At 44.5% G+C, this 26,481-nt stretch overlaps 3 protein-coding genes across 10 annotated transcripts in view; all 3 read left to right on the forward strand.

Moving 5' to 3' along the window:
* Positions 1-1,213: 1,213 nt before the first annotated feature.
* Positions 1,214-3,087, forward strand: cidea (cell death inducing DFFA like effector a). The gene is made up of 5 exons (XM_071484330.1): positions 1,214-1,355; positions 1,473-1,611; positions 1,722-1,874; positions 2,447-2,619; positions 2,698-3,087. Exons 1-5 carry the CDS (start codon positions 1,288-1,290, stop codon positions 2,798-2,800), a joined length of 636 nt encoding a protein of 211 aa, XP_071340431.1. The 5' UTR covers positions 1,214-1,287; the 3' UTR covers positions 2,801-3,087.
* A 1,309-nt stretch (positions 3,088-4,396) lies between these two features.
* Positions 4,397-13,474, forward strand: tubb6 (tubulin, beta 6 class V). 4 transcript variants are annotated; one of them, XM_071484332.1, is made up of 8 exons: positions 4,397-5,205; positions 5,266-5,345; positions 6,145-6,253; positions 7,296-7,406; positions 8,191-8,306; positions 8,698-8,826; positions 9,178-9,992; positions 13,170-13,474. In XM_071484332.1, exons 2-8 carry the CDS (start codon positions 5,289-5,291, stop codon positions 13,240-13,242), a joined length of 1,410 nt encoding a protein of 469 aa, XP_071340433.1. In that variant the 5' UTR covers positions 4,397-5,205; positions 5,266-5,288; the 3' UTR covers positions 13,243-13,474. The 4 variants fall into 4 exon arrangements, with proteins under 4 accessions (XP_071340433.1, XP_071340432.1, XP_071340435.1 ...); XM_071484331.1 differs by having other exon boundaries at positions 4,397-5,345; XM_071484334.1 differs by having other exon boundaries at positions 4,399-5,345; positions 9,178-10,014.
* A 4,053-nt stretch (positions 13,475-17,527) lies between these two features.
* Positions 17,528-26,481, forward strand: part of dipk1c (divergent protein kinase domain 1C) — a 31,249-nt gene continuing 22,295 nt past the window's right edge. Inside the window, exons 1-3 of one of the 5 annotated variants that reach the window (XM_071484336.1) lie at positions 17,528-18,981; positions 19,437-20,802; positions 21,297-22,779. In XM_071484336.1, coding sequence (XP_071340437.1) covers positions 22,558-22,779 — 222 coding nt within the window. In that variant the 5' untranslated portion in view covers positions 17,528-18,981; positions 19,437-20,802; positions 21,297-22,557. Of the gene's footprint in view, positions 18,982-19,436; positions 22,780-24,308; positions 25,610-26,481 lie in introns of those variants that run through there. The other 4 variants (XM_071484335.1, XM_071484337.1, XM_071484338.1 and 1 more) reach the window with 4 other exon arrangements.

The following is a 26,481-nucleotide window of genomic DNA, read 5'->3' on the forward strand; positions in this document are numbered from 1 at the left end:
GCTCAGTTGCAAACAAGTACCATCATAAATTAACATCATTTTGAACTTGAGGTGTTACTGGGGTTCCCCTCTTTTCCCTTTATTAGTTAAAAAATGGAAAATACAACTGAGTACTGAACAAAAACACCACAATCAATTTTGAAGGCTACATGGTTTTAATCAACTGCCTCAAAAGCAGAAAATTATCTACAATAATAATGGTCTTGTATGTGAGAGTGTGTAAGAGAAGGACCAAACAAACCCAGTCTCTCTGGGTGACCTTTCCTTGTGTTTAAGTTCATTTTTTCTGCAGTGTTGCAAATAAAGGCTTGATTATGATTTGCTCAACAAATTAAAATGTTTTCCCTAATCTCCAAGCTCACTTAGTCTGAAACAAAAGAATACCAGCTGGATTCCTCTGTAAGCTCCTTAAATATCTGGACCACAGTCAGTTTAAAGATTTTTTCTCCAACACTGGAACAACCTGGACCAAAAAAACAGTGAGTAGAGAGGTGTGGATTATAAAATTACATTTTTGTAACAAAGATTTTTTTCTTTACTGTGCATTCATGCTAGAACACAACATTTACAACACGTGTTTATTTCCTGTGTATGAAAGCAGTTGGAGCGAACGTTTTTATTGATTTATTTTATTTTGTTATGAGGCTCTGGGCTGATGAAATGACTTTGTTATCTGCTAAAATGCCAGGCCCTTTCTGAATGCACTGATGTTCTCTTCCCCAACGATACATTACAGATAACAGGTTCAGATCAAGTCAAATGTTGTCACATTATTATGTTTTCTCGTGCTTTAAAATGATAAGTCAAATTCCCCATGAGGGCCTCCACTGGTATCTCTGAACAGCTGTGATATCATCATCCTTTAAATGTCCTACCCTGTACTTCTCTGTGCTGTTTATATGTAAATACTCAACCCTGGAAAAGCAAAAGAAAACATATGAAATCTGTTTTTTGGGTCACTTGTTAGACAAAAAAGCAAAGACACAACATTGTTTCATGTGTCAATAATTAATATTTTGATGATAAATACATGTGATCTGTTGTCTGTTTCCTCAGATTTTGACCTGCTCTGCAGCCGTGGATGTTTCTTCTCCCCATGTTCCTGTTTCTCTCTCTCATTCTGTTTTTCTACATGTTCTCTGTGGATAATGCAGCTCTGTTTTCTATTGGCTCGCTGCTCTGATCGGGGACCAATCACAGGCCGCCGTTGTTGATAAAGGGTTCGTGTGCAGGTCAGTCAGCTGGTCCTTCAGGTGAGTCTGGAGCCGCTGCCCACGGATCCGCACCATGGCGCCGCTGTCGATCCAGTCCGGGGTCCGATACGCCAGAGCTCTGCTGCCGGAGACTCTGGTGAGGTGGGTGAGCTCGGTGTGTGTGTGTGTGTGTGTGTGTGTGTGTGTGTGTGTGTGTGTGTGTGTGTGTGTGTGTGTGTGTGTGGTTCTCACATGGTAGTAATCCAACGCTCCTGGCAGGTCGGTCGCGACGGTGCAGACCACCATCTCCCGGCACATCCTGTCCCCGGACCAGCCTCGCCGTTTCACGGTCTGCACCCAGAGCCGGAGGCGGCGGCGGGGCCTGGCGGCCTCCTCCCTGGACGAGCTGCTGGAGCAGGTGCTGGGGCTGTGAGAACAGCAAACATCATGTGCACACATGTTTCTGGGCTGTTCTCAGAGAGGTCGCCATGTTTGATCAGGTCAGTCTCTGGCTTCCTTGTGTCTCAGGCTGCGCGGGTGTTCGTGATGTCCTGCCACGTCCTGACCCTGGTCCTGGAGGAGGACGGGACCGTGGTGGACTCGGAGGAGTTCTTCCAGGCTCTGCCCTGCAACACGTCGCTGATGGTGCTGGAGAAGGGAGAGACGTGGACGCAGAACAAGGTGAGTCAGCTGATCTGATCATGATTTACTCCCCAGGGAGGAAATTCACATTGCACCAGCAACAGTGACAGATACAAGAGGATGATGGCACAAAACTCAAATTCTTTCTGTCAGATCATTGACATGAAGTATTTATTAGTCCAATCCAGAACTGTGTCAACGTTTCAGACTCTGAAAATAAACTGAGGATGTTTTCAGAGTAGTTTTTATGTCTCAGTGTTTATCGCGGCCCCTCTTTGCCTTTAACCAGCACCAGGTCACAATCTTGTGTGTTTGAACTCATTCTGCTTCAGGAGGAATCAGGGACCAATCAGACAGTAGCGCAGTTCTGTAGACGTGTGTTAGTCCAGTAGTGAAAGTCCAAAAGCCTCATTCGCCTAAAACCTGAGGATGTAAAACTGATTTTTATGTTCAGCAAACACCCAAATGTTTCATTCTTCAGTTCCTCCACCAGATGGCAGCAGGTTCACCTGTTGAACTGTGTGTGAGCTGCTCTGACTCTCCTGTGTGTGTGTGTGTGTGTGTGTGTGTGTGTGTGTGTGTGTGTGTGTGTGTGTGTGTGTGTGTTTCAGATCTTACCGAGCTTCCGTCAGCCAAAGAGGAATGGGATTGCTAAACTGACCTTTGACCTCTACAAGCTGCACCCTAAAGACTTCCTGTGCTGCCTCGGCATCAAGGCCACTCTGTATGAGATGTACACGCTCTCCTACGACTTCAGGTGCACCACGGCGAAGCAGGTGCTCAGGTGAGTTGGCCCTCTGCTCACACGGTCCTCTGAGAGGCTGCTGGCCTGAATCATGCAGCTGCAGTGTCTTGGTTGCAGGTCGGTGCTGCGCTGCTTCACCTGCCTGACCAGACTGGCAGGTCAGCTGCTGCTCTACACGTCCTCCTCCTTACTGCAGTTCACCGGAGAGGACGACTGCTAGTGTGTGTGTTCGTTTAACAGCACACACACACACACACACACACACACACACACACTCTGTTTTGCCAAGGTGGGACTGAGTGTAAACTTAGTTTAATGAATCCATCAGACTGAATTGGTTTTATTTTAATTGAATGATCTTCGTTATTGTCCGGATTCTCAGCAGCAGCTTTTAAGTCTCTGTGCATCGTCTGAATGTCTGTGGTGTCTGTGTTTAGATGTTTTATCTTTGTAAATTAAATGTTGCTGTAAATCAAATATATAAATAAAGATTGTTTTTCTAGTTTATCAAGCTCTCTAAGTTTCTGACTGTACAAACCTGAACATCCTCAAGAGAAAAAACACAAGTGATCTTTAAAGAAAAAATGGGAGTTTTAAAGATTTAACTGCAAAGACACAACTCTATAAATATGACCAATTTTCTCACTTGGTTTTCATTCAGACAAAGGGCAAATTGCATGTGTCTGTTTTCTTATGGAAACAGACATCAGTGTCCCCTTCATGACCTGGACGCAGGGTCAGGATTAAACCTAAACTTGGCTCATGGAGACGCACATTAAATGTCTCCGCAGGTTGTTCTCTGCAGGATGCAGCAGAAACGCCTCGTTCTCACAGTGAGCAGAGCAGATGTACAGTGTCGGTGATGAATTCCTGTTTTATAGCTCACAGTGCTGTGTAAAGTGACACCGCTGCCGCCCCCAGCAGCAGCTGACCCTCTTCATCATCATCTTCTCTGAAGCAACGTCTGGCACATGTTCCCTGACAGAGGAGGAAAAATCCCCTGCAGGGGTCCTTCCTCATTTCTCTGTGCACACTGCAGTAGATCGGAAACTTTAAGATAAATATATATATACACGCACACACACACACACACATATATACACATATATATATATATATATATATATATATATATATATATATATATATATATATATATATATATATATATATATATATATATATATATATATATCTCAACATGAAAAGTGAAGCTTAATGAATTTTACACTTTGACTCTTCTTGATTCTTTGTCTTCTCCTCCTACTTGTTTATATCTTGTCACACTAGCGCCATTAGAATTATACTGAATTAGCCATTAGGAGTTCCTGTGTACAGTGTGTGTGTGGCCAGACAGACTACTGTCACTGGATCACTGCGAGACTGAAGAAAACTTAAAAACATGAGGATTCTCAAGCAAGTGCTGCCTAAGGGAACAAATAAAGTCATGGTGCTGTAAGAAGAGATTTAACCACCTGTCAGCAGATTATATTACCAAGCCTCTATTTATTTAGTTCAATTTATTCATCTTTTGAAAACCTTTGGAGAATTTTGTGAGGCTGCTTCACCTGTTGCACTATGATGCTCAGAAAAGATTCACATCATTTTTTCCTGTGATTGTTTCGCTAAACCAAGACAGTGTTGTTTTTTTTTTAACCAATCAAAATCCAGCATTACACCTCACACTTGGTTACATGTTTTCATGCAAAGGAGTTTCATAAGTAATATTTTGACAGAGAAACAGTATGAGAATGGAGCAGTGAGCACATTAAAGTGCTGCTGCTGAGCTTCATGCGGGTGAGAACAGGTCAGACACTGGGACCCTGCAGAGGAACAGCACCAACCACTGCTGATGAGACATTCTGGTGTAACACTGGATGTTCAAAACTCACAAATAACACACACACACACACACACATATATGTGTGTGTGCTGTGTTGTTGTGTTGTTGTGTTTGTGTTGTTGTGTTGTTGTGTTTGTGTTGTTGTGTTTGTGTTTGTGTTGTTGTGTTGTTGTGTTTGTGTTTGTGTTGTTGTGTTTGTGTTGTTGTGTGTGTGTTGTTGTGTGTGTGTTGTTGTGTTTGTGTTGTTGTGTTTGTGTTTGTGTTGTTGTGTTTGTGTTGTTGTGTGTGTGTTGTTGTGTTGTTGTGTTTGTGTTGTGTTGTTGTGTTTGTGTTGTTGTGTTGTTGTGTTTGTGTTTGTGTTGTTGTGTTTGTGTTGTTGTGTGTGTGTTGTTGTGTTGTTGTGTTTGTGTTGTGTTGTTGTGTTTGTGTTGTTGTGTGTGTGTTGTTGTGTCAGCAGCTGCATCCTTCCTGTGGGGCAGTGAGACGCAGCAGGGGTGTTTCATGCTGAGTGGGACTAACAGGTCGTGGGGTCCCGCGGGTGCCCCCCCCCCCCCTCCCTCCGGGGCGTGGTCGCGTGAACGCGCGTGAGAGGAGGAGATGAAGCCGGTCGCGCGCCCCCGTTTAACAGACGCGCGCCGGGCTCGAGCAGCGGAGAAGGGAGAGAGAGAGGGAGAGAGAGAGCACCGGAGACAACACCGGAGAGAGAGAGAGAGCACCGGAGAGACAACACCGGAGAGAGAGAGAGAGAGAGAGAGCACCGGAGAGACAACACCGGAGAGAGAGAGAGAGCACCGGAGAGACAACACCGGAGAGAGAGAGAGAGCACCGGAGAGACAACACCGGAGAGAGAGAGAGAGCAGCGACGATGAGAGAGATAGTTCACATCCAGGCGGGACAGTGCGGGAACCAGATCGGGACCAAGGTAGAGAACCGGGTTCTGTTCCCTCTGACCTCTGACCTGTGTTGCTGGGTCCACACACAGTCACTGTCTGCTCTGTGACCTGTGACCTGTGACCTCTGACCTGTGTCAGGACAGAAACATGTCACATGTGTCCTCACTGTTCTAACTGATTTAAACATCCAGTAGTGACTGTAAGAGGCTGGGGCGGGTGTGGTTTCCAGTGAGTGAGTGAGTGAGTGAGCGAGTGAGTGAGTGAGTGAGTGAGTGAGTGAATGAATGAATGAATGAATGAATGAGTGAATGAGTGTAGGGAGCCTCTGCTCTCTGTCCTGTGATAAACTCATCACAGTGGTGAGGGGGAGTGAAGTGAACTCTGTGAGCCACTGTGAGACTATTCAAGGAATCTGGGTGAACACACACACACACACACACACACACACACACACGCGGCTCTGAGCAAACACACAACTGTTCCAGTGCGAGTCTTCTGGGCTGAAAGTCAAAGGCGTGAGCTTTGAGTTTCAGCCAGAGAAGAAAGTGAAGCAAACAAGTGAACAGCAAACAGGTCACTGTAACCACAAAGGATGCTGGGTAAATGACAGTGGAGGAGCAGCACTGTGTGAGATCTGCTTCACGCCGCACTGTTAGTAAAACCCTTTAAAGGCTCAGTTCACCCAAATCACGGTCACTCCTGGTATCTCGTGGTGCAGATGAGCTCTGCTGTGTTGGTGGTGAGTGTGGTTAAAGACGCTCACTGCTGGAGCATGATACTGCATCAGCTGTCTTCTTCTTCTCTCCCTGTGCCGCTGCTGTGACTCAGTTTTGGGAAGTGATCAGCGATGAACACGGCATCGACCCTGCGGGAAACTATGTGGGTGACTCGGCTCTTCAGCTGGACAGGGTCAACGTCTACTACAATGAGGCATCCTGTAAGTACAATGGATAAGAGCAGAGTTGTGTGTGTGTGTGTGTGTGTGTGTGTGTGAGTCACACACTTCCTCTGAATAACGGGTGAATGTCTTAGTCTGGCCTCTAATAACAGAATAAACTAACATGAAGCCTTTATTCATCTCTGTGGAGCTGCTGCTTGGGACACTGCAGGATTAGAAATTTAACCTTTTCCTTCATTACACTTGGATTGTCTTTTATTTATTTTAATTACTGGATTTATCAGCTGATTCGATCATTTGTTGACTTTAATTTGTTGCCCTCTGTGAAGCTCTATGTAACACGTGTTTCCACTTTGACCAACAAAATCCCAGTCAGAGACGCCGCGTTCTGCATTTTGGAAAATAAAGTTTGCTGAATTCACTACTTGCAGCTCCTGTCTGCAGTGGATCCTGATGTACAGACTGCTCTCACTGGATCACAAGAAAACTTAAAAACATGATAAATCTCAGGCAAGTTCTGCAGCTGTAAGGAGCATCTGCTTTCTCTATGATTTCTAAGTGGGTTTATGGACGACCTGAGAATATGGGTCACATTCAACCTAAAGATATGTGTCACACGTCTGAGGACAGACCTGTACACACCTGTCCCTTTCACCTCACACAGTGTCTTTGCTTCAGGCCTCACAGTTCGACCCTCTGGAATATAGCCACAGTTTTCGTAGGTGGAAGCTGCCCTGATGTTACAAAAAGTCGCAAAAAGAAAATCCAGCCTAATTAAATGAAATGTAAATTTGTTTTCTGTTGTCATTCAGCTCCCATGCTACTGTACGCAAACTTCTCACCTTGTGTTAAGTTTTCTTGATGATCACTGCATCATGCAAACAGCGACCTCCGGTGTCAGACACCACCCGCCCTGCTCTCCTCTCTTGGTGGGGCTCTGACATGTTGCTGTAACACGGCTGAACAGGACCAAACTGCAGAGAAACACATCACATGCAGAATGTGGATTCAAAAACCAGGTCCCTGTCTGAAAGGAGGCAGGACTGACCCTTCGGTGTTGTGGTTTTCTCTGTTTGTGCAGCACATAAATATGTCCCCCGGGCAGTGTTGGTAGACCTGGAACCAGGGACCATGGACAGCGTTCGCTCAGGAGCCTTCGGACAGCTCTTCAGACCGGACAACTTCATCTTCGGTAACAATCACCTGGGTTTTTAAGCTCATTAGATTCTTCACCATCGGGGGGTCCTCTAAGGGGATTTGAAACACAGGTATTTCAACCAGTTATGGGACATAGATGCCATTTGAGCAGATTAGTAATGAGTAAAGACCCATTAAATGTATTCAAGAAATGTTTCATTGATTCAGTTTGATAATTATCTGAACTGAATTTTGTTTTCTTGCTGTAAAATCGTAGTGGAGTGGTGTTTGTGTCCAGCGTTCCCTCTCTTTTAGCTCCGTGTTTGATCTCCTCCAGCTCCTGACAGAAACATCTGGCTCCTCAGCTGCTACACGCTCCGCTGTGTTCAGCAGCTGCTGTCTGCTGGAAGCACTGAGACTGAACCAGAACAGTAAAGACACCACAAAATGAAGGCTAGGAGCTAAAAGAGACTACAATTGATATTTTTAAAGAATATTTGATTCAGTGTTGATATAAATAAAAAGGATCATTGCAGCTTTAAGAGTCGAAGGCAGGTTTGTGTGGTTGAACAGCACAGAGCTGCAGCAGCAGTGAAACTTTCCAGCATTAAATCTGCGCAGTGAACAGTTTGTCGGAGAAGTTTCAGTCGGAGAAGGAGCGGGAGGTTGTAGATCTCTGTCTGACTCACACATGAAATCAAATCCAGCTACTCTGTCCTCCTGTCCCTGAAAACTGGGTCACCACTAGAGTCTGTGTCCGCACGCATGATCCCATCTGTCGTGGCGATCATTTTACATTTCACACATGGATTATCTCTGTGCTGATTGGATGTCTGTAGGTCAGACAGGTGCGGGGAACAACTGGGCCAAAGGTCACTACACGGAGGGGGCGGAGCTCGTGGACTCAGTCCTGGATGTAGTGAGGAAGGAGTGTGAGCACTGCGACTGTCTCCAGGTGAACAGGACTGATGCTTTTAAACTTTTCATGTGTCTGAGGTACAGCTGCTTGTAGGAGCCAGAAATAATCTCATTGGTTGGGTTAAACCACTGTGGGCAGAGTTTAAGTACACTGTTCTGTTTGAATTTGCAGGAATCATAATCTCTATTACTTTATGACTTGAATTAATTAGTATGTAGGTATCACTGCCTCTATCTGGATTATTTTGATAAAGGATGATAATTGGATTAATTGCAAATTTATTGAACTAATTGTTAGTTTACTTGTTGAGTGTTCGAGGTGTTTTGTGTCGAGCTTCTCTTCTAAACACAGAACATCAACATCTAAACACAAACCCTGACTCCATCTTCATCACTGCCGTCTGACTCGTCGTTGTTCGATCCCGCAGGGTTTCCAGCTGACTCACTCGCTGGGGGGCGGCACCGGCTCAGGCATGGGCACCCTGCTGATCAGCAAGATCAGGGAGGAGTACCCCGACCGCATCATGAACACCTTCAGCGTCATGCCCTCGCCTAAGGTATGAGGAGGAAACCCTCTGTGTCTGTTCCCTGTTCTGGATCAGTGGTTCATTCCTCTTATCCACGTGTTTGCAAAATAAACTAACAGAAAAATGGTGAACACATTAATGCAAAGTGAAAATAATTGTTATAGAAATATTATAAATGTGCTGAGTGTGGCTGTGTTCATGTCATATTGTTCAGGCAGTAACTAGGAGCAGTGTCTCAGCTCCAACACCACCATCACTTGTAGTAACATCTAAATAAGAGCCAATATGAACTGTAATTCATGAGGATGGTTTTGTGTTGTTCTAAACATTGTGTGATTGCAGTGTTATCTTTCTGATTTTTATCTTCCTGTGATCCACCAGGTGTCGGACACCGTCGTGGAGCCCTACAACGCCACCCTGTCGGTCCACCAGCTGGTCGAAAACACGGACGAGACCTACTGCATCGACAACGAGGCCCTGTACGACATCTGCTTCCGCACTCTTAAACTCACCACGCCAACCTATGGCGACCTCAACCACCTGGTGTCGGCCACCATGAGCGGCGTGACGACTTCGCTCCGTTTCCCCGGACAGCTCAACGCAGATCTCCGCAAGCTGGCCGTCAACATGGTGCCTTTCCCCAGACTCCACTTCTTCATGCCGGGGTTTGCTCCTCTGACAGCGAGGGGCAGCCAGCAGTACCGAGCCCTCACCGTTCCAGAGCTCACCCAGCAGATGTTTGACGCCAGGAACATGATGGCGGCCTGCGACCCTCGCCACGGCCGCTACCTGACCGTCGCCACTGTCTTCCGTGGGCCCATGTCCATGAAGGAGGTGGATGAGCAGATGCTGAACGTCCAGAACAAGAACAGCAGCTACTTCGTGGAGTGGATCCCCAACAACGTCAAGGTGGCCGTCTGCGACATCGCTCCGCGGGGCCTCAAGATGGCCGCCACCTTCATAGGCAACAGCACGGCCATCCAGGAGCTGTTCAAGAGGATCTCGGAGCAGTTCTCAGCCATGTTCCGCAGAAAGGCCTTCCTGCACTGGTTCACAGGCGAGGGCATGGACGAGATGGAGTTCACAGAGGCGGAGAGCAACATGAACGACCTGGTGTCCGAGTACCAGCAGTACCAGGAGGCCACCGCCAACGACGGCGAGGAGAACTTTGAGGACGAGGAGGACGAGATCAACGAGTAAGGAGACCGAACACGACTGGTAAAGGTCTGAGAGATCACTGGCGGGGGGTCATGGGATATCAGAACAATGAAAACAGTCAGGTCCAGATGGTCTGAAACAATAAGACATTTAGTCAATGATGAAATATTCAGATTGAATTGTAGTAAAGTAAAAACATTAAACAGCTGCTTGTTTTTGGGCACTGATCAGAAATCTGAAAAATGGCTTCTGGTTCCTTCTAAAGGGAATAAGTTATTATTTTATTAATTTATAGACCAGGAATCTGATGGAATAACAAAAAAATGAATCAACTAATGAATCTAAAGTAAAAAGAATCACTAGCGTTAGTGTCCTTAAAGCCAAGCAGGACAAGCTTTTCTAATCCAAAACACCACTGACGAACCATCAGTCTGTTCTACGATAGGTTTGTTTTTCTATTTGTCAGGTAAATAACTCAAAGTTACAACAATAAAAGATTCTCCTTTACTCATATTTGAGGAGGTGCATACCGAACCCTAACCCTAACCCTAACCCTACTCCGAAATGAGGGAAACTAATTTCTCATTTTCTCAGTGTCTCACCAACAGATAACACGTTTCCTTTGACAATAACCACAGTCTTCCTCTAACGTGGTCTGTGTCTAAATCTAATCAGACTTTAACCACAGAGGCATCAGGTCAGAAGACGCTCACGTTGTTGTCGAAGGTGGTGATAAATGACCTGTGTTGTTTCAGTACGAGTCAGCTGATCGAATCAGTGCGTCAACCAAAACTCAAATGTTTGTTCACAGTTGGTAAAATAAAAACTGATAACAGAAACGCTCGAGATGCTAAACCTTTAAAGTGGGAAGATGAAGAGGATTATGTCTTTTCTATATAAACACACACAAGTTACAAAATCCCAGTCAGCACTGTTTGTACTGTGTTTGAGTGTTTGTTGTTTTCAAACTGTGATTTTTGTACATGTGAACACGTCTGAAGACAGGTCGAAATAAAAGCTTCTTTCAAGGCCTTAAAGTGTTGCATGTCTACTGTGTCTGTGTGTTTTTCACCTGTACTGTGTGTTTTGTACTGATGGACCTGTCCACGCTGCTGTGTATCCATGTTATACATGAACTGTTCTGCATTGACCCAATCACTTGTTTTTGTTTAGTTGTCCTGGAGGTTTATTAAGTGAAAACAGTCATAATAAAACAGCTTTGAGCCGGCGAGCTGTCCAATGGATGGACACGGCTTTAGGGACGTAACCTTGGATCTGTTGGTCCATCTTTGTGATCCAGATACTGGAGGGATGAAGCTCCTCGGTTGGTACCGTTACCCGAGTCGGGAAGTCGTTTCAAAATCAAATTCTTTTGGTGAACAAACATTTCAAGGTTTTAAATATGGTTTTATTCTTGTGCATGTGAAAATGATGGCTGCCTGGTTCGACGCAGTCTGCTGAAGCTTATTCATGAAAAAAATGAAAAAACTGACATTTCCTCTCATATAAAAAATACAACGTGCAGCAAGAAGCTCAGTACTGGGTGAAATGTGTCTGTAACATCAAATATTGAAAACTGAGTTGGACATCTGGTCAGAATTCCAACCTTTTTTTTTTTATTGATAGATCAGATAGTTCCCAACTATCTGTTATTTATTTATTAGGCTATAGTCTTGTGCAGCTGCTTTGTATTGAGACAAAACTGTACAGTAATGTATCTGAGAAGTGTAGGTTACTTTGTTAAACAGAAAAAGAGAAAAACATGGATTTTATTTAGATGGTTCTGCAACATGAGAAGAAAGGCACTGAAAACTGCATTGTTTCAAAGTGTCAGGAGTCAGCTGAATGCCTGAAATAAACAGTAAACAGCAGAAGGTCTGTTGAGGTTGTGAACTCATCTCACTGCACTGACTAAATCCCACAGACAGAGAGAGAATCAGCCATCAACAGCCTGTTAATCTCCCTCGCCCAGCGCCGTGTGTGAGAGTTGATTTCCCAGCAGTTCTGTTTGTGTAGTGGATTATGAGCAGAGCGGCAGCAGCGCTCGCTGTCAGAGACAAAACCGCTTGGCTCATGTCTGTGGGCCTGAGCTGATGCCTGTGGATCTATTCTCCATCTGTGGCTCTTTGTATCTGTGTCTCTGTTCTGCAGACTCATGCAGCAGGACACTATTCCTCCAAACATCAGAATTACTGCTGTGGTTGGGCCAGAGAGGACATTTAGCCTGGTCCTCACTTTGTCTTGTCTAAGGGTTAAGACTTGGTCAGACTTATGTTGAGGTTTGGTGTTAGCAAATGTGTTACATACAGGTACAGTATTTTATCATTTCCTCTGCATTTACAGTGGCTTCAGAGAATATTCAGACCCATTCACCGTTTTAGATTTTCTTTTTTTTATGTATTAAAACTGAAAAATCTCATTTACAAAAACATTCAGACCCTTTGCTGTGGTCAGCTGCTTCCTGTTTGTTTTAATGTTCCTTGAGGTGAGTTGAGAACCTGACTGGAGTCCACCTGGAGGTTAGAAGGTCACACACCTGTGTCTACAAGGTCCCACAGTTCACACTGCAGGTCAGGACAAGACCATGAACTCCAGTGGACTCTCTGTAGACCTCTAAGTGTTCTCAGGAGAACAGAAGTCTGGAACCAGGACTCTTCTAGAGTTGGCCATCTGACCAAACTAAGGAGGGTCAGGGAGGAGAATGGAGAACCTGCTGGAAGGACGACTGTCTCAGCATCAGGTTTTCATGGCAGAGACTGGATAGAAGACACTGTGAGTAAAAGTCAAAAGAAAACTGAAGGAAGAATAAATATAACTCCTACTCCAACTCCAAAAGAGCTTGTACAAACGTCTGGACCAAGGGTCTGAATACTTTTTTCTGTTTTGTTTTTTTATATATAAATTTGCAAAAAAATCTAAAAACATGTTTTTATTGGTCACTGAGTTTAAACTGATGTGAAAAAATAATGAATAAATTGATTATAATAAAGTTTTATCCATTTAATCCTAAGCAGAGTACAGTGAAGGGGTCTGAACACTGAAGCCACTGTGACTGACAGCCTCTTCAGGGGCAGCGCAGTATGAGCAGGGTAGAAAATATAAAGTATTCTGACACATGAGTATAAAGGCATTCAAATAAAATCTTCTTTGACAAAAATAAAATGTTGTGTACATGTGTCTGATTAAATGTTTCCTGCTGTTTCTCTCTCCAACAGGAGCTGGGACACAGAACACAAGTTTGAGGAGCCAATCAGAGAGCAGGAAGACAACCTGAGCCCAATCAGCTAAAGGCAGAGGCGGGTCATCAAAAACAATCCAGCAACATTAATGTTTTCTGATTTCCTGAGACAGTTTTGAAGCAGCAGTGTTGGTCCAGGATCAGGATCAGAGTCCAGATCTGAAGGACCAGGGTTTGTTTCTCTGCTCTGATGTGAAAACTGAGTGGTGTTTTTTTTTTTTTTTTATGTTTCTTCATTACAATGTAAACCAACAAATAAAAATGACCCATAAAAAGTAAAAATCCACTTTCACTCTCATTGAAGCTCAGAGCTCGTTGCCGGTGCTGAGGAGTCATTGTGATCTCTAGTGGTCACGGCTGGAAACTGCGACAACAAGACACTAAACTGGTTACGGAGCCTGGAGTGATGCTTCTATACTTATAGACTTTAACGTCAAGTACTTTTATTTAGTTATAATGAATAAATATAATTGATTTCATGTTTTTTCCACCTGCTGTTGTTTTCAATGGTCTAATTTTTCTTAGAAATTATTATTTTTTAATTCTAAATAAGATTTTAAAGATCAATACACTGGTCATGGTCAGTCATCAGTCTGTGGAAATCTGTTCTTTGTCTCTGGAAAAAAACCCTGATGACATCATAGTGATATCACGCCGGTCTAATTAAAGATGCTGTCCAGCTGCATTGTGGGAGATGTAGGATCCAGTGTTTTCAGTCAGGATATTTTGGCCTCTGCTATATAGATCTAGATTTTTCTTTTTCAGATCAGTCTGCGGTGAATCTCTCAAAACTCTCACACTGGAAACTGAAATCACACAAAACAGATCAAATACAATCAATCAAATCAACAATTAATCAAATCAGTTTGAGAAATTCCTTTTTATAAACCTGGTATTAGTGAACACCAGTTTCTTCTTCCTCTCCTCACTTCTTTCCTTCATCCACCCTTTCCTCTCCTCTCTTGATGTTGTAATTTCCTGTAATTGTTGTGAGTGACCACTAGACGGTGCCACAACACAACTCAGCAGTGAAGTTAACAGCCTGACTCATTGACCTAACAAACATTTTATTGCCAGTAACTGAACGCTGCATGAAACCACTCTCATGCATTCAGCCAGCGCCTCAAGGGCAGGTGAAGTGTGTGTGTGTGTGTGTGTGTCCAATGCAAATGCATGCATGTATTCCAGTGAACAGATCCACATCCCTCCTGATTTAAGCAGCGTGACGAGCTCCCGGTGTCTTCTCTCCCACAAAACAAAACTTCAACCTAAGCTTGAGGAAACATGAAGGTGAACATCTTTCAGGTATTTGCTGAGCCAGCAACTTCTCACAGAGTGTCTCAGTCAATTAAGGTACCTGGGAGATAAGCAGCTGCCCCTAACAAGCGACCTCAGGTAATTGGCTGCGGCTAACGAGGAGGCTGTGATAAGTGGTTGGCTGTAACATGGAGGCTCAGATGAGTGGATGATGTTAACGAGCACGCTGCTCTGTGATCGACTGCCAGAACGCTGCAGAGAAGAGGAGCTCGCCCTGCCACAGATGGTTTAACTGGCAATTACAGGCACAGAGAAGCCTCTGCTGGGATGTGGCCGCAGGTTTCTGACAGTCTGCTGCTGGATCCGGTCTCTAGCCCGGTTCTGGGTTTCTCTCTCTTCCTGTCAGTCAGCACTCAGTCGTTTCTTTATGGTCGCCTCCCTGTTTTGTTGAATCTTCATTGAGACCCATTGTGAGTTATGTGCTGGGTGTATTGTGAAGCTAGTACAGTGTATAATATGTGTGTTCTGATCTGCTATTTCATTGGTTTCCCAACATTTTTGGTCTGTTTTTATGAGCAGACATGAGCAGTTTGATCATTTTTGTTGGTTGACTTTACAAAGTTAAATGTATGTAGTGACACTGTTTGTTTTTCATCTTTCCTGTCACGTTAATCATCTCCTGACGCTTCATTCATCTCTTTTTGTGACCAACTTTAATTTCATTTTCCTATTTAGTTGCAGAGGTGGAGAGCGAATGCAGTCATGAATACCTGCAACTCTGGGGGAGTTTGTCCTTGTTGCCACAGACAAAACTCTGTTTCTGAGCCACGATCCACCATCACAGGCACCATGACAACACATCAAAGAGTTTGTTCCTGTTTACTCAGGAAAGAGCTTCGCAACCTTCAGAAGATCTTGTGTAAAATAGATTCTATTTTTGCTCCTTGTGCCCAGAGACAAGCAGCTTCAAATGATAAGACTTTGAGAATTGACAGTTTCCACATTGTTCTGTGCTGCTCTGCTCCTGCAAACAGGACCCTGCTCTTATGTACCGACAGGCCCAGGCTGACTCATCATTTACTGTCGTAACAAGCTACAGAACTGTTCAATACATCAGGGAGGACGGAGACGCCTCTGGACTTTCCCCCCGCACCTTTAAAAGGTGATGTTTTCCTTCATCTCATATCATCACCGCAAAGTTTGTTTTTTTACTGCTGCTCAGACAACAACAGAAAACTGAGTAATAAGCTCAAAATTATACTGAAGCACAGTACTGGGAGTTATTGTACTTATTTACTTTCGACTACTGCTAATACAATTACCAATTACCTAACCCTAACCCTACAATTACCAATGAGCCAACAGGTAAAACTCCTGAATTCCTGAGTGAAAACAAAGGAGGCGTCTGTGATAGAAGCTGATGTCAAAAGGTCAAAGACTGAACCACAGACACAAAGACTGTTCACATGAAATAATAAACTTTATACTGATGTCAACACGTATCTGTCCAACAGCTGATCCTCCGCCGCTGCTCAGGACTGAGCTCCAGTGTTTCTAACTTTACATCATATATGACGTTTTATACTGGTGATGAAAAGACACACTGGAAAAGACAGGGCTCGCTATCAGCTAGCTAACATCAGTTAGCTTAGCTGTGACTCAGGGCTAAAGTTAGAAACTAGCTGACATCAGTTAGCTTAACTGCGACTCAGGGCTAAAGTTAGAAACTAGCTAACGTCAGTTAGCTTAACTGTGACTTAGCTAACATCAGTTAGCTTAACTGTGACTCGGGGCTAAAGTTAGAAACTAGCTAACATCAGTTAGCTTAACTGTGACTCGGGGCTAAAGTTAGAAACTAGCTAACATCAGTTAGCTTAACTGTGACTCGGGGCTAAAGTTAGAAACTAGCTAACATCAGTTAGCTTAACTGCGACTCAGGGCTAAAGTTAGAAACTAGCTAACATCAGTTAGCTTAACTGTAACTTAGGGCTAAAGTTAGCTAACATTAGCTACAGTAGCTGTAATTTCAACTTAAAGCTGGTTGGAACTTAACTTTAGCTACTGCTTCTTACATTCATTCATTCATTCTATAAGTGGCAGACGAGGCGTTCAGGTAACGGTTAAGAAATGGTACGGTCCACTTCAGGGGTGTCTGAAATCGTATCATAATGTTCTTCCAGACATAACTATGGGAAACATATTGTCATATTTACAATAACAGGTAATACAGATGTACAAATGTTTCAACCCCTGAATTATTGTTCTTACCTCTTTTGAGTGGTCAGAGTCTGAATCAGGGGGTCAGACCCCCCAGCCCCGGGGTAATTCACACCCTGTCTGAAGCTGGACATTTAGTTATTTGCATTATTACAAAAACCAGGTGGATAGTGACTGAGGTTTTCCCTCAGTGAGGTCGTGGTTTGAGTGTGTGTCCGTCAGCTTCTGGTGGAGTTTTTCTGCCCTCTAATGGCCTCAAATCTTCAAATGCAAATGTAGTTACTGTATCAACCACATGAATTATCAGCGTGGTGCGTGTCCCCCCCCAGACGCTAACATCACACACACATCGGTGCAGTTTAACACACTGAACACACTGAGCTCCACAGTGGCTGCCCTCTCTTTATGTTTGCAGGACTTTATTGGCATTTTTACAAATAGGGCAATTACCAACATGCCTTGGGCCTCTAAGCTGCTTTTATTGGATCGCTTTCCATGTATGGCTGGGGGGGGGGGGGGGGGGGGGGGGGGGGGGGGGGGGCAAGGAAAGAAGGAGGAAAGTGAGATAAATGGGGAGGGGGGGGCTTTTAATTTGGCGAGGCTCAGTGAAGCTCATTGTGGGGACTGAACCTTAGCAGAGACTTGCTGCCGTGGTAACGGGGTAATGAGGGGGGAGAAGGGGGGGGCTAAAGAGAGAGGTACAGTAGCATGTAAATATAAGAGAGGGGTGAGGAGGGGGGAGGGGGAGGGGAGGGGGGAGGGGGTCTCTCCAGTTTGAGAGGAGGGAGCTGCCTCCACACACACACACACACACACACACACACTGTGGGTAAGAAAGGAAGGAGAAAGGAAAGTGCAGCAGACTGAAGGGAGGAAGGAAGAGGACTGGAGCTGAACAGACCAGCCTGAGCGTGACACACTCTCTCTCTCTCTCTCTCTCTCTCTCTCTCTCTCTCTCTCACACACACACACACACACACACCTCCTGCACACTCTCTCCCAGCCAGGCAGCGAGGAGCGTCAGACGGAGGGAGAGCGAGGCAGCAGCAGGAGTGTGAGGAGAAACCACAAACACCAGACGCCTGCTGGAGCCGCGGCGGCTGCCTGACAGTCCAGACTCAGGGTTTACAGCTGCTCTGCTCTTCTGTCTGGTGGAAAAGTCTCACAGTTTATCTCCAGCAGCATCTTTGTGGACTGAGACCTGCCCCTCCAGCCGCTCTCAGTGGGACCAGACCGGGCCTCTGAAGGACCTGCGGACGACAGGATCACACACACTCTGGTGATTTTTGTGTCTCAAATGGAGAAGTTCAGTTATCTGGACTCCAGACCTGGTGACAATGCTTTAGTTCATTCAATTAGTCTTCATGAAGTTAAATGTCTGACTTATTCTTGGCACCCAAAGGACGCACAAACTGTAGGATCACAAACATTTATCATTTAACAACCTGTTAAAAAAGGTTTAGTGTCCTGCAGACCGGCTCACAGCTGCTGCTGCTGCAGTTCAACCTCCTTCTGGAGCGTTTGATCATCACTTTAAAGGCGGCAGGTTTGTGATGTATTTTTCATCATTGTTAAGTTATCTGGACTTTGACCTGGAGACCTGCTGACAGACCTTCAGTATGGTTCAGGAACTCTTGAAGGGTTGGATCCAGGTTTTGGAGTAAATCATCCCTTGAAGGAAAAAGAGGTGGTTTTCAAGAATTAGCTAATTAACTAAGTTAAATTGTCTCAGTTGCATTTGTGGAGAGATTCAGAGACACAAACTCATGGACTCATATCTTCAACTTAAACCTGCTCAATGGTAAGAAGTGAAATTTCACATTTTGTCACATTTATTCCTACTTCAGATGCAAATCAAATACCTTACGAATGTAACCAGACCCCCGAAGAACCTAAAGGTGACACGTTTACAAAACCCCTTCAGGTTTTTACTTTAATGTTTTCACATTCAGCTGCTTCAGAGACAGCCCGAGGACTTTAACAGACCACCATCAGGACCGGGAGGAGACTGGATTACAGAACCCTTAAGTGAGAACAGTATTTTAACCCTTTGGTCTCTCCAGCATCTCATGAGACTCCTACATGAAAGCTATCTGCTCCATCATCCTCTGAGACTGTGAGGAGTTAACTGTGGTGCCTCACCAGACTCTCACAGCCCCTCTTCACATTTCAGAGATGCACAGCGGCTCCAAACTTCACGACTCGAGGACTTTCTACTGTAAATCTGTGAGAGAGTAAAAGTTGACAATGAGGAGCAAACTGCAGGATTTGGCTTCAGTTGTGTTCCTCGGTTCAGGAGCCACTTAAGGGACTCGGTGAGTGAAACAAACTGCTGGTGGTTTTCTCAGTAGAAGGAGATCTGGAGGGTCATTTGAGGATTCTGGCACCTGTCACACCACCACTGGACTGGAATCTAGTAGATTTTCTGCAGGCGAGGAGTCATTTGAGAGTTTACAGTCATTTGCTCCTTTTGCATCAGTGATGATAAAAACAACCTGACTGCAAATGAATGAACAACAGGAAAGAGACAAACTGCAGATCTGGCCACAGTCTTACTCACTGGTCACGTGTAGACTGCACATACTGCAGCACCAAACCTATCAGCTCTTATAAATAACAGCTAATATCTGGTTTTATCTCGTGGGAGCACTTTGGAAAACAGCTGCAGCAGCTGTCGCCTCCTCACCCACGTTCCCATCAACAAGAAACAACCACTGATATTTTCAGAAGCAGGCGATGACTGACCATCTCCTGGTTTTCCTTCCTTTAGGATTTGGGGAGTTAGATTTCTTCATCGGGGTTTCTGAGGAGTCTTTGATGACGGCGCCCTGTGATCCAGGCGATAACAGCGAGGTCCACTGACTTCTGGCAAGTATCTGTGTGTTCTCCACAGCGGTGGTTGTGGCTTGTTTTTTTTTCCTCAGTTCACGGTTTGGATGCTTCAGTGAGAGGAACCACAACCACATCAGGAAACTGTAATGAGGGCTAAGTGACTGGATGAGTTCATGAATCTGAATCAGCGAAAGTTTGTGAAGCTGCTCCAGGAGAAAAAACAGAGACTGAGAGACACCAGACGACTGAAACACCTAGAGTATGAAAGTGTTTTTTCTTTAGAGACATAGAAGAGGAAACAGATAAAACCAGACGAGTGACTGCAAGAAACCCTGATCCAACCAGTCCTCCAACCTGGTTACAATAATAAACTGGACTCTAACCAGAGGGGCGCACCTATCTTCGTCGCCATGGTTACCACAATAATGGTCAAGGCTTGGTTAGGTTTAGGAAAAGATGGTGATTTGGGTTAAAATAAGTTCTTCTTCAACAATAGATGTTTTGTTGTCTTTGTTGTCATGGTTACAATAATAACAGCAAACGGTCATGGATAATAGAAACAACATAAGCTGCTCCTGTCACATGGGAATCGAACACCGCTCTCCTGGGTCATATTCATCCATCCACCCCAACCTCCTCCTGACGTGGACTTTGTCGCTCTATAAACTACGTCACCGCACTTTTCCCTTTGCTCCTGTCATCATCACTACGACCACTAGATGTCGCCTAGCAACAGAACCTGACTCTGGGTCATAGTAACCTGCTGACAGACGACCTCTGACCTCGTTTGTTACAGAACAGTCTTTCTTTTAAACTCTACAAAACCCTGGTCTGACCCTGTGAAACGAAAAGAAAATGAACTTTTTCAACAAAGACATCAGAGGGAGAAACAGGACAGCTGTCAGCGCGGCTCTCCTCTGCTGAACCCTGCAAAAGAGAAGAGAGTTTTATTAGTTTGGTTTTCTTTAACTCCACAAAACTGTAGAAGTTAAATATCACAGTTTCCCACAGCTCTGCAGGGAGAAGAATTTCATAGTTGGAAAATCCAAATGATTTCAAAATTTCAAAGCTTGAGTTGATGTTAAAATATAAAAAGAAGAGTTTGAAGTGTTTATGATCAAAGCTTCTCTGTTCTTCTCTAGGATAAAAATTTGAAATGATTCATACGTTTTTTTCCTTCCTGATACCTAAACCTGTGAACAGCTGATCCTGAGCGCTGCATTAAAACATTTCAGCGGCTGTACAGTATCCTGCTGACCCTGGAGGAATGTGATGTGATTGCTGTCATTGTGGACACGGCTCAGGTTACATCCTTGAACAAATACATGAAGTCCATATAATCTGTTTTTATCTAATGTGACTGTCAATCATCAAAATAAGTAAATGTCGGAATAAATAAAACTTCCTTCACTAATTGTCCCAACATTAGTTAACTTGCATACTGTACATGCTGATGTAAAATGTGACATTTTGCTAACAGCTAATGTTACACTATTTACCAGTAATCTATTCTTCTTCTCTGCTCTAAAACAGTAGATGCCAGTGGTTGCACAGTGCAACTTCTGCTGTTTCATCTCAATGTAAAACTGTAACACCATAAATATTAATAAATGACATGGTATCAGATTGGTGCATAGACCTGGCATATTTTCGCCAGTACTGGGGGTATTTTTGATACCAGTATCAGTATCTGAACAACTCTAGTAAAAATCATTGATTACTGAAATAGTTTTAAATTGTTTTAAAAGGCTGAAAAGTCCAGATCTAAAGCCCTGTTTCTGTTTCTCTCCCGACACAGAGCTCAAGCATCAGGAGCTTCTATTTCCACTCTTCAGGACTTTGTCAGGAATCAGAGCAGTGAAAAGTCCTCGGCTGAAACCAACAGTATTTTTCTATTTTCTGACATCAAGGAAACTTTTCTGCATCTATTTTTCTTTAAGGCGCTTGTTAAGAAAGTGCAGCTCTGCAGAGCTCTCTGTCTGAAGGACATCTCCCAGTTTCCCCTGTCAGAGGTTCTGAAGGTGGAAGGAGGTTTTGAAGACAGAAACTAGACGCCACGAGGAGGTGACGTGAGGACAGTATTGGAGGGAAAAAAAGATCTGTGTGTGTGTGTATGTGTGTGTGTTAAAGTGCAGGACAGTGTATTTTCATAGAGAAAAACTTTGTGTTTGTGTGTGAGGTTGTGGCGTTCTCATGTTTCCTTGCATGTGTGTATGTGTGTGCAGCCGGTCGTGCGTTTGAGTGTGTGTGTGTCCAGATGCCACACTGCGCTGCAGACTGGGCCCGGACACCCACATCACACAGTGTGATGGTGACTCGGCTGCCTCTCAGTTATTTCCTGTTGCTCAACATTTGTTGACTCGCTGTGAGGAAAATAAATCCACCAGTCTCAGCATGAAACAACAAAACTTCCAGATATTTCTTGTGGAAACGCTGCAGAGCCAAGACAGAGGTCAGACCGGTCGACTCTCAGGCTCAGGACCGTGCCGCTCTGATTGGATGATTATAAACTGCACTCTTCTTCTTCTGTCTTAAACCTGTTGGACTTTTGTGTTTTTTGGGGACACAGCAGTCAGGTTTTTTAATGTACAGGAACACAAAGTCTGAGGGAAGCAGAGAAAAAGGCCTAATGTTGTTTTTCATGATTGAACACAAACTTTTGGATTTCAGATTACAGCAGTGATTCTGAATTTTCACCTTGACAGACTGCAAAGGCTCATGGGAGATATGAGCTGCCCAATGAAAACCTGGTTCCTAACTGGTGTTGCAAGATACGCTGATGATGGAATTTATTATCTTATAAATCAAATTCACTCCTGTGAATTTTGAAACAGAGAGTGAAAAGAAAAGCATGTGCTCTCCTTCCTGGCAGACTTGAACATTTTCTAACACTGTCAAACTAAAATCATTTCTCTGGAGGCTCTAAGCTGAGTTTTTTCAGCTCTGCAGCTTCTGTCTCTAGTTGGACCCATTTTTAGCAGAGTATTCAGCAACTATTCAAAAGACATCAGACACTTCTTGGCAGAGGAGGATTTTGTGTGGACAGCGACCACGTCACCATGCTTCCTGGAGGACTGGCGTCGGGTGGAGGGGGTCGCGGCGGCAGGCTGTGTCTGCTCCGGTGGCTGGGCCTCCGGCTGTGGTCCCGCCGTGGGACCCTGGTGTTTGCTCTGCTCTGGTTCGGCTCCTGGTTGTTCCTGAATGGCTTGGTCCTGGTCCACAGGAGCATCATGTCCGACTACTGCACCGATGACAAGAGCAAGAGGATCCTGCAGAGACTGGTGAGTCAATCAGCTGATCATCAGTCATTACATACAGCTTGGATAGAGGATCATTCTGATCTTTGACACATGCACTATACTAATACACTACACGTGATTTCACAAAGCACTTCTCCAGCCTTATATTATATGTATCATTGACAGACGGATTAAAATCCAGTCATAAGTGTTCACTGAAGCTGATGAAGATGATGTTACCTCTGAGCATTGTAGGCTACAGGTTCAGTTTGTAGCATATTAGACAGAAGCTTTGGGATCTTTAATATAAAAAAAGCTCTGAGTTTTAAAAATGTGGGCGTTGAAATTTTCTGATGGGTAGTAAAATTGTTTTTTTCATGGCATACATTTTTACTTTTTCAGAGGATGAGTTAAGTGTGGGTGGAGTGTTGTTTTGAGAGGTGATGCTTGTGTCCAACTCACGTTGGTATGGAAGCTCTGAGCTCAGCTTTCACCGGCCTCTCAGGGCTTCTGTACATTCTGGGCTCATTATTGATGCACTGTTTGCATTCTTTCTGGCATTACTTATTGAATTAAAACAAAATGTTGTGCTATGCTGTGCAATGCCTATGATGAATTATCTCATATCATGTTGTCCTTGAATGAATCACCAATGTTCTCACTGAGATTTGTTTTCTACGAGTTTTAAATGTTGATTTCGAGCAGTGGCTGACAGAGGGAAGGAAGCTGGCTGAAGCAGTGATGTATGTTTGTGTGCAGGAATGTGAAATAACTGCAGTTAATGGGACAAAAACATGCAGCAGCCTCCCCCCTGTCCTCTGACATCTCTGCAGAACTGTTTGCAAACACTCGTACGTCTTTTCTTCTGCTCATCTGTCGTGTCTTCAGCTTTGAAGACTTTCCCCAGAATATTTATGGTCTGCAGAACAACCCGCAGCCCTCATCGACTGTCTCTGTGAATCCTGCCACCGCCCATCAGTCAGACGGTTACAGTAAACAGGCAGGCAGGAGGAGATAAACGGCCAATAGTGCTTAATGACCTGCTGTCTTATCCACTGCAGCATCTACTGGTGCACTGTGGGTAAACACTGATAACAAGATGCTCTCTTCTCTCTTTCTTGTTCCTCCCCACCTCCGCTCAGCCACAGTCTGCAAAGAATTCCCCTTCATGTTACAGCACTCATACAGTTTCACTTGGTTTTCCTTGTTCTCCCCTCTGCTTGATTCTGCTTCATTCTGCCATTAATTGCTTTACTGGCACAGATGACTCAATAGAGAGTCAATCCAGTGTGAACACAGCTGTTTGGAGAACTGAAGCTGGAGCTGCAGCCGCCTCAGGGGAGTCCTGCTGAAGACACCTTTCATGTTCTGATGAGCAGTGGCTTTCAGCCCAGTTTCATCAACCCTGGTCTTACCTCGTACATGACCAGGCTGTGTTGCTGTTTGATTATATTCCTCTCAGCAACTGTGTTTACATTCTTTCATTGATGAGAACACGTGGGTTTCACCCAGAGAGTTGCCCCCTCCAGAGGGGCACTTTCACTGTTTGAATGAGACTCTTCTTTACGGGGGGGGGGGGTCCGGCCTTGCCTTCCCTCCTTTGCCTGAGCCTCAAGCAAGCACTTACCTGAACAGTTCAGACTTCCCTCTTGTACCTTTTTGTAGCTACGCCACCGTAACATGAATGAACCAACACAGCTGACTGCACACCGCAGCCTCTTCCTGCCGGAAACCTCACAGAATCATTTGGCCCTAAACTAAACTGAATTGTTTGTGTTTGTGGTGATCGAGGTGAACACAAGGTTTGTTTGTGGTTTGTTACTGAGGAAGACCACTGAGTCTGTCTCCAACCATGGAGCAGTAGACACGAACTGACCAATCACAGTTCTTTCAGTCTTCAACTGGTTTCTCAGGCTACGTCCTCACCACACTGCAGCCTCTCAAACTGACGTTGCCTCTTTCACCTCTGTAGCCCTGATGGGTTTAATGCAGATGAAAAAATCCATCTGAAAACTCCAAACTCCTCTGTTACGTTGGTCTGGAAATTTTTTCTCCTCCTCTGTAACTTTTGTTTTTTGAACAAACTAAGTTGTGGGCACATTTCAGATTCATAATGTAATATGGCAACAGACAAACAGTGCAGTTGTTGTTAGAGTAACCATTTAATCAAACACACAGAGAGAAATCCATTTTCCACCACACTGGCTGGGCTGTGACGTCACCCCCCCTCCCTGTGATGTTCAGCCTCTTAGAGGTCCAAAGTGGAAACTGATGAAATCCCAAATAAACACACATCCAAAGTCAACTAACAGTGTGTGTCTGCTGAAGTAACGCTGCACTTTTGCTCCATCCATCACGCTGTTTCTCAGCTCTCGGAGGTTCCACTCCGGAACATGCTGACTGAGAGCAACAAGAGGTTTTGAGTTTCCAGGAGCTGATTTGTCTCCTCAGACGGACAGACAGCAGTAATACAGGACAGATGCATGAAGGACTCACTGCACCGTTCATCTTTTCTGCTAATCTCTTTCAAAATGTAGAGATTGAACAACAAAAGCTCACGTTGTGTTCACTGACTGACGGGTAATCCTGCTGTCGCCGCTCAGATTTCTTAGTGGTTGTGGTTCAGGCTTGTCTTAACTGCTTCAGGTGTTGTAGCAACGTGAGCTAAAGTCTGTCAATCCCCTGCTTCTTCTCTCTCCGCCCTCTATTATCAAACCTTTCAACCCACCTTTGAATTAGCAGATTAAACTGTGAGTGTGCTGAAACTGTCTGCGGTACATAAACACTGTGGATGAACTGTGGATGCTCCACACCCTAACTCCTCGTCATCATCACACGTGGTGACCAGGACAACTTATACCAGTCTGAGAAGGTAAATCACAGTGCGCTTGTTTACTTGTTCCTGCTGCCTCTAAACACTGAGGAAGAAGAACCTCCTCTAATGCACAGGTTTAGCTTCCACACACATCTGCACATGTGGATAATAATGCTGCAATATAACTAATCTCAAAACAATGGGGGCTGAGTCAGGGCCCAGATAGGAAAATGAAACCTTTGGCCCAGTGTACACCCCAGTTCCACATCTGAGTAGGTTCCAGCTGTTATCCTCTGGTGTTGGCCCACAGCTGGGAGATTTTCTGTGTGTGCCAGAATTGGTCCGGATGTTAAAGTAGCATCGGACCATGCTGCTGTAAATGGGCCAGACTTGAGCTGAGGAACCGGAGAGCACACTGGGCCAGAAGAAACACAAGCATGTGGGATAGGCTTTAAGTAAATGATCATTAAATGGTTTTGGGAGATAATTCTGGTTTATTACAGCAGTCCAGTCATTGTAGTACATGATTAACTCTCAGTGTGGATGTTTATTTGCCCACTGTGTGTAAGAGCGATGGGACAAAGATAAAAATACACTCTTGGGAAACTGGGCTTGGTGTTCATTCATCTCGGAGCTCTGAGCTGACATTTCAGTATGAAAACAAACCGTCTTATTTTGGGCTCCAGCAGAGAAAATCCTCCCATCAGCTTGTTGTCTGAATCAAACTCTGCTGTCTGGTTTGGAGATGATGGTGAGGTCCTGCTGTTTTCACCTCCCCTCAGGCTTTTCTCTCCATGTTCTAAAATAAATGACTTTCTGTTGCTGTTGTAGAAAACATACAGATGGAACAACAGGTATTTTGTTGATCTGTTTCATCACAAACACACCTTTGTTTCCTCCATATCCCCCGTCCAGAACTAAAAGGGTTT

The sequence above is a fragment of the Trachinotus anak genome, unplaced genomic scaffold (genome assembly GCF_046630095.1).
Source record: "Trachinotus anak isolate AG129_WGS33_773 ecotype Australia unplaced genomic scaffold, CSIRO_AGI_Tana_v1 ptg000009l, whole genome shotgun sequence".
NCBI classification, from domain to species: domain Eukaryota; kingdom Metazoa; phylum Chordata; class Actinopteri; order Carangiformes; family Carangidae; genus Trachinotus; species Trachinotus anak.

Coding starts and splice junctions, on each gene's coding strand:
- cidea (XM_071484330.1), top strand. CDS start 1,288: ATGGCGCCGCTGTCGATCCAGTCCGGGGTCCGATACGCCAGAGCTCTG. Junction 1,356..1,472: donor CTGCCGGAGACTCTGGTGAG/GTGGGTGAGCTC, acceptor CGCTCCTGGCAG/GTCGGTCGCGACGGTGCAGA. Junction 1,875..2,446: donor AGACGTGGACGCAGAACAAG/GTGAGTCAGCTG, acceptor TGTGTGTTTCAG/ATCTTACCGAGCTTCCGTCA.
- tubb6 (XM_071484331.1), top strand. CDS start 5,289: ATGAGAGAGATAGTTCACATCCAGGCGGGACAGTGCGGGAACCAGATC. Junction 7,407..8,190: donor ACCGGACAACTTCATCTTCG/GTAACAATCACC, acceptor GGATGTCTGTAG/GTCAGACAGGTGCGGGGAAC. Junction 8,307..8,697: donor AGCACTGCGACTGTCTCCAG/GTGAACAGGACT, acceptor TCGATCCCGCAG/GGTTTCCAGCTGACTCACTC.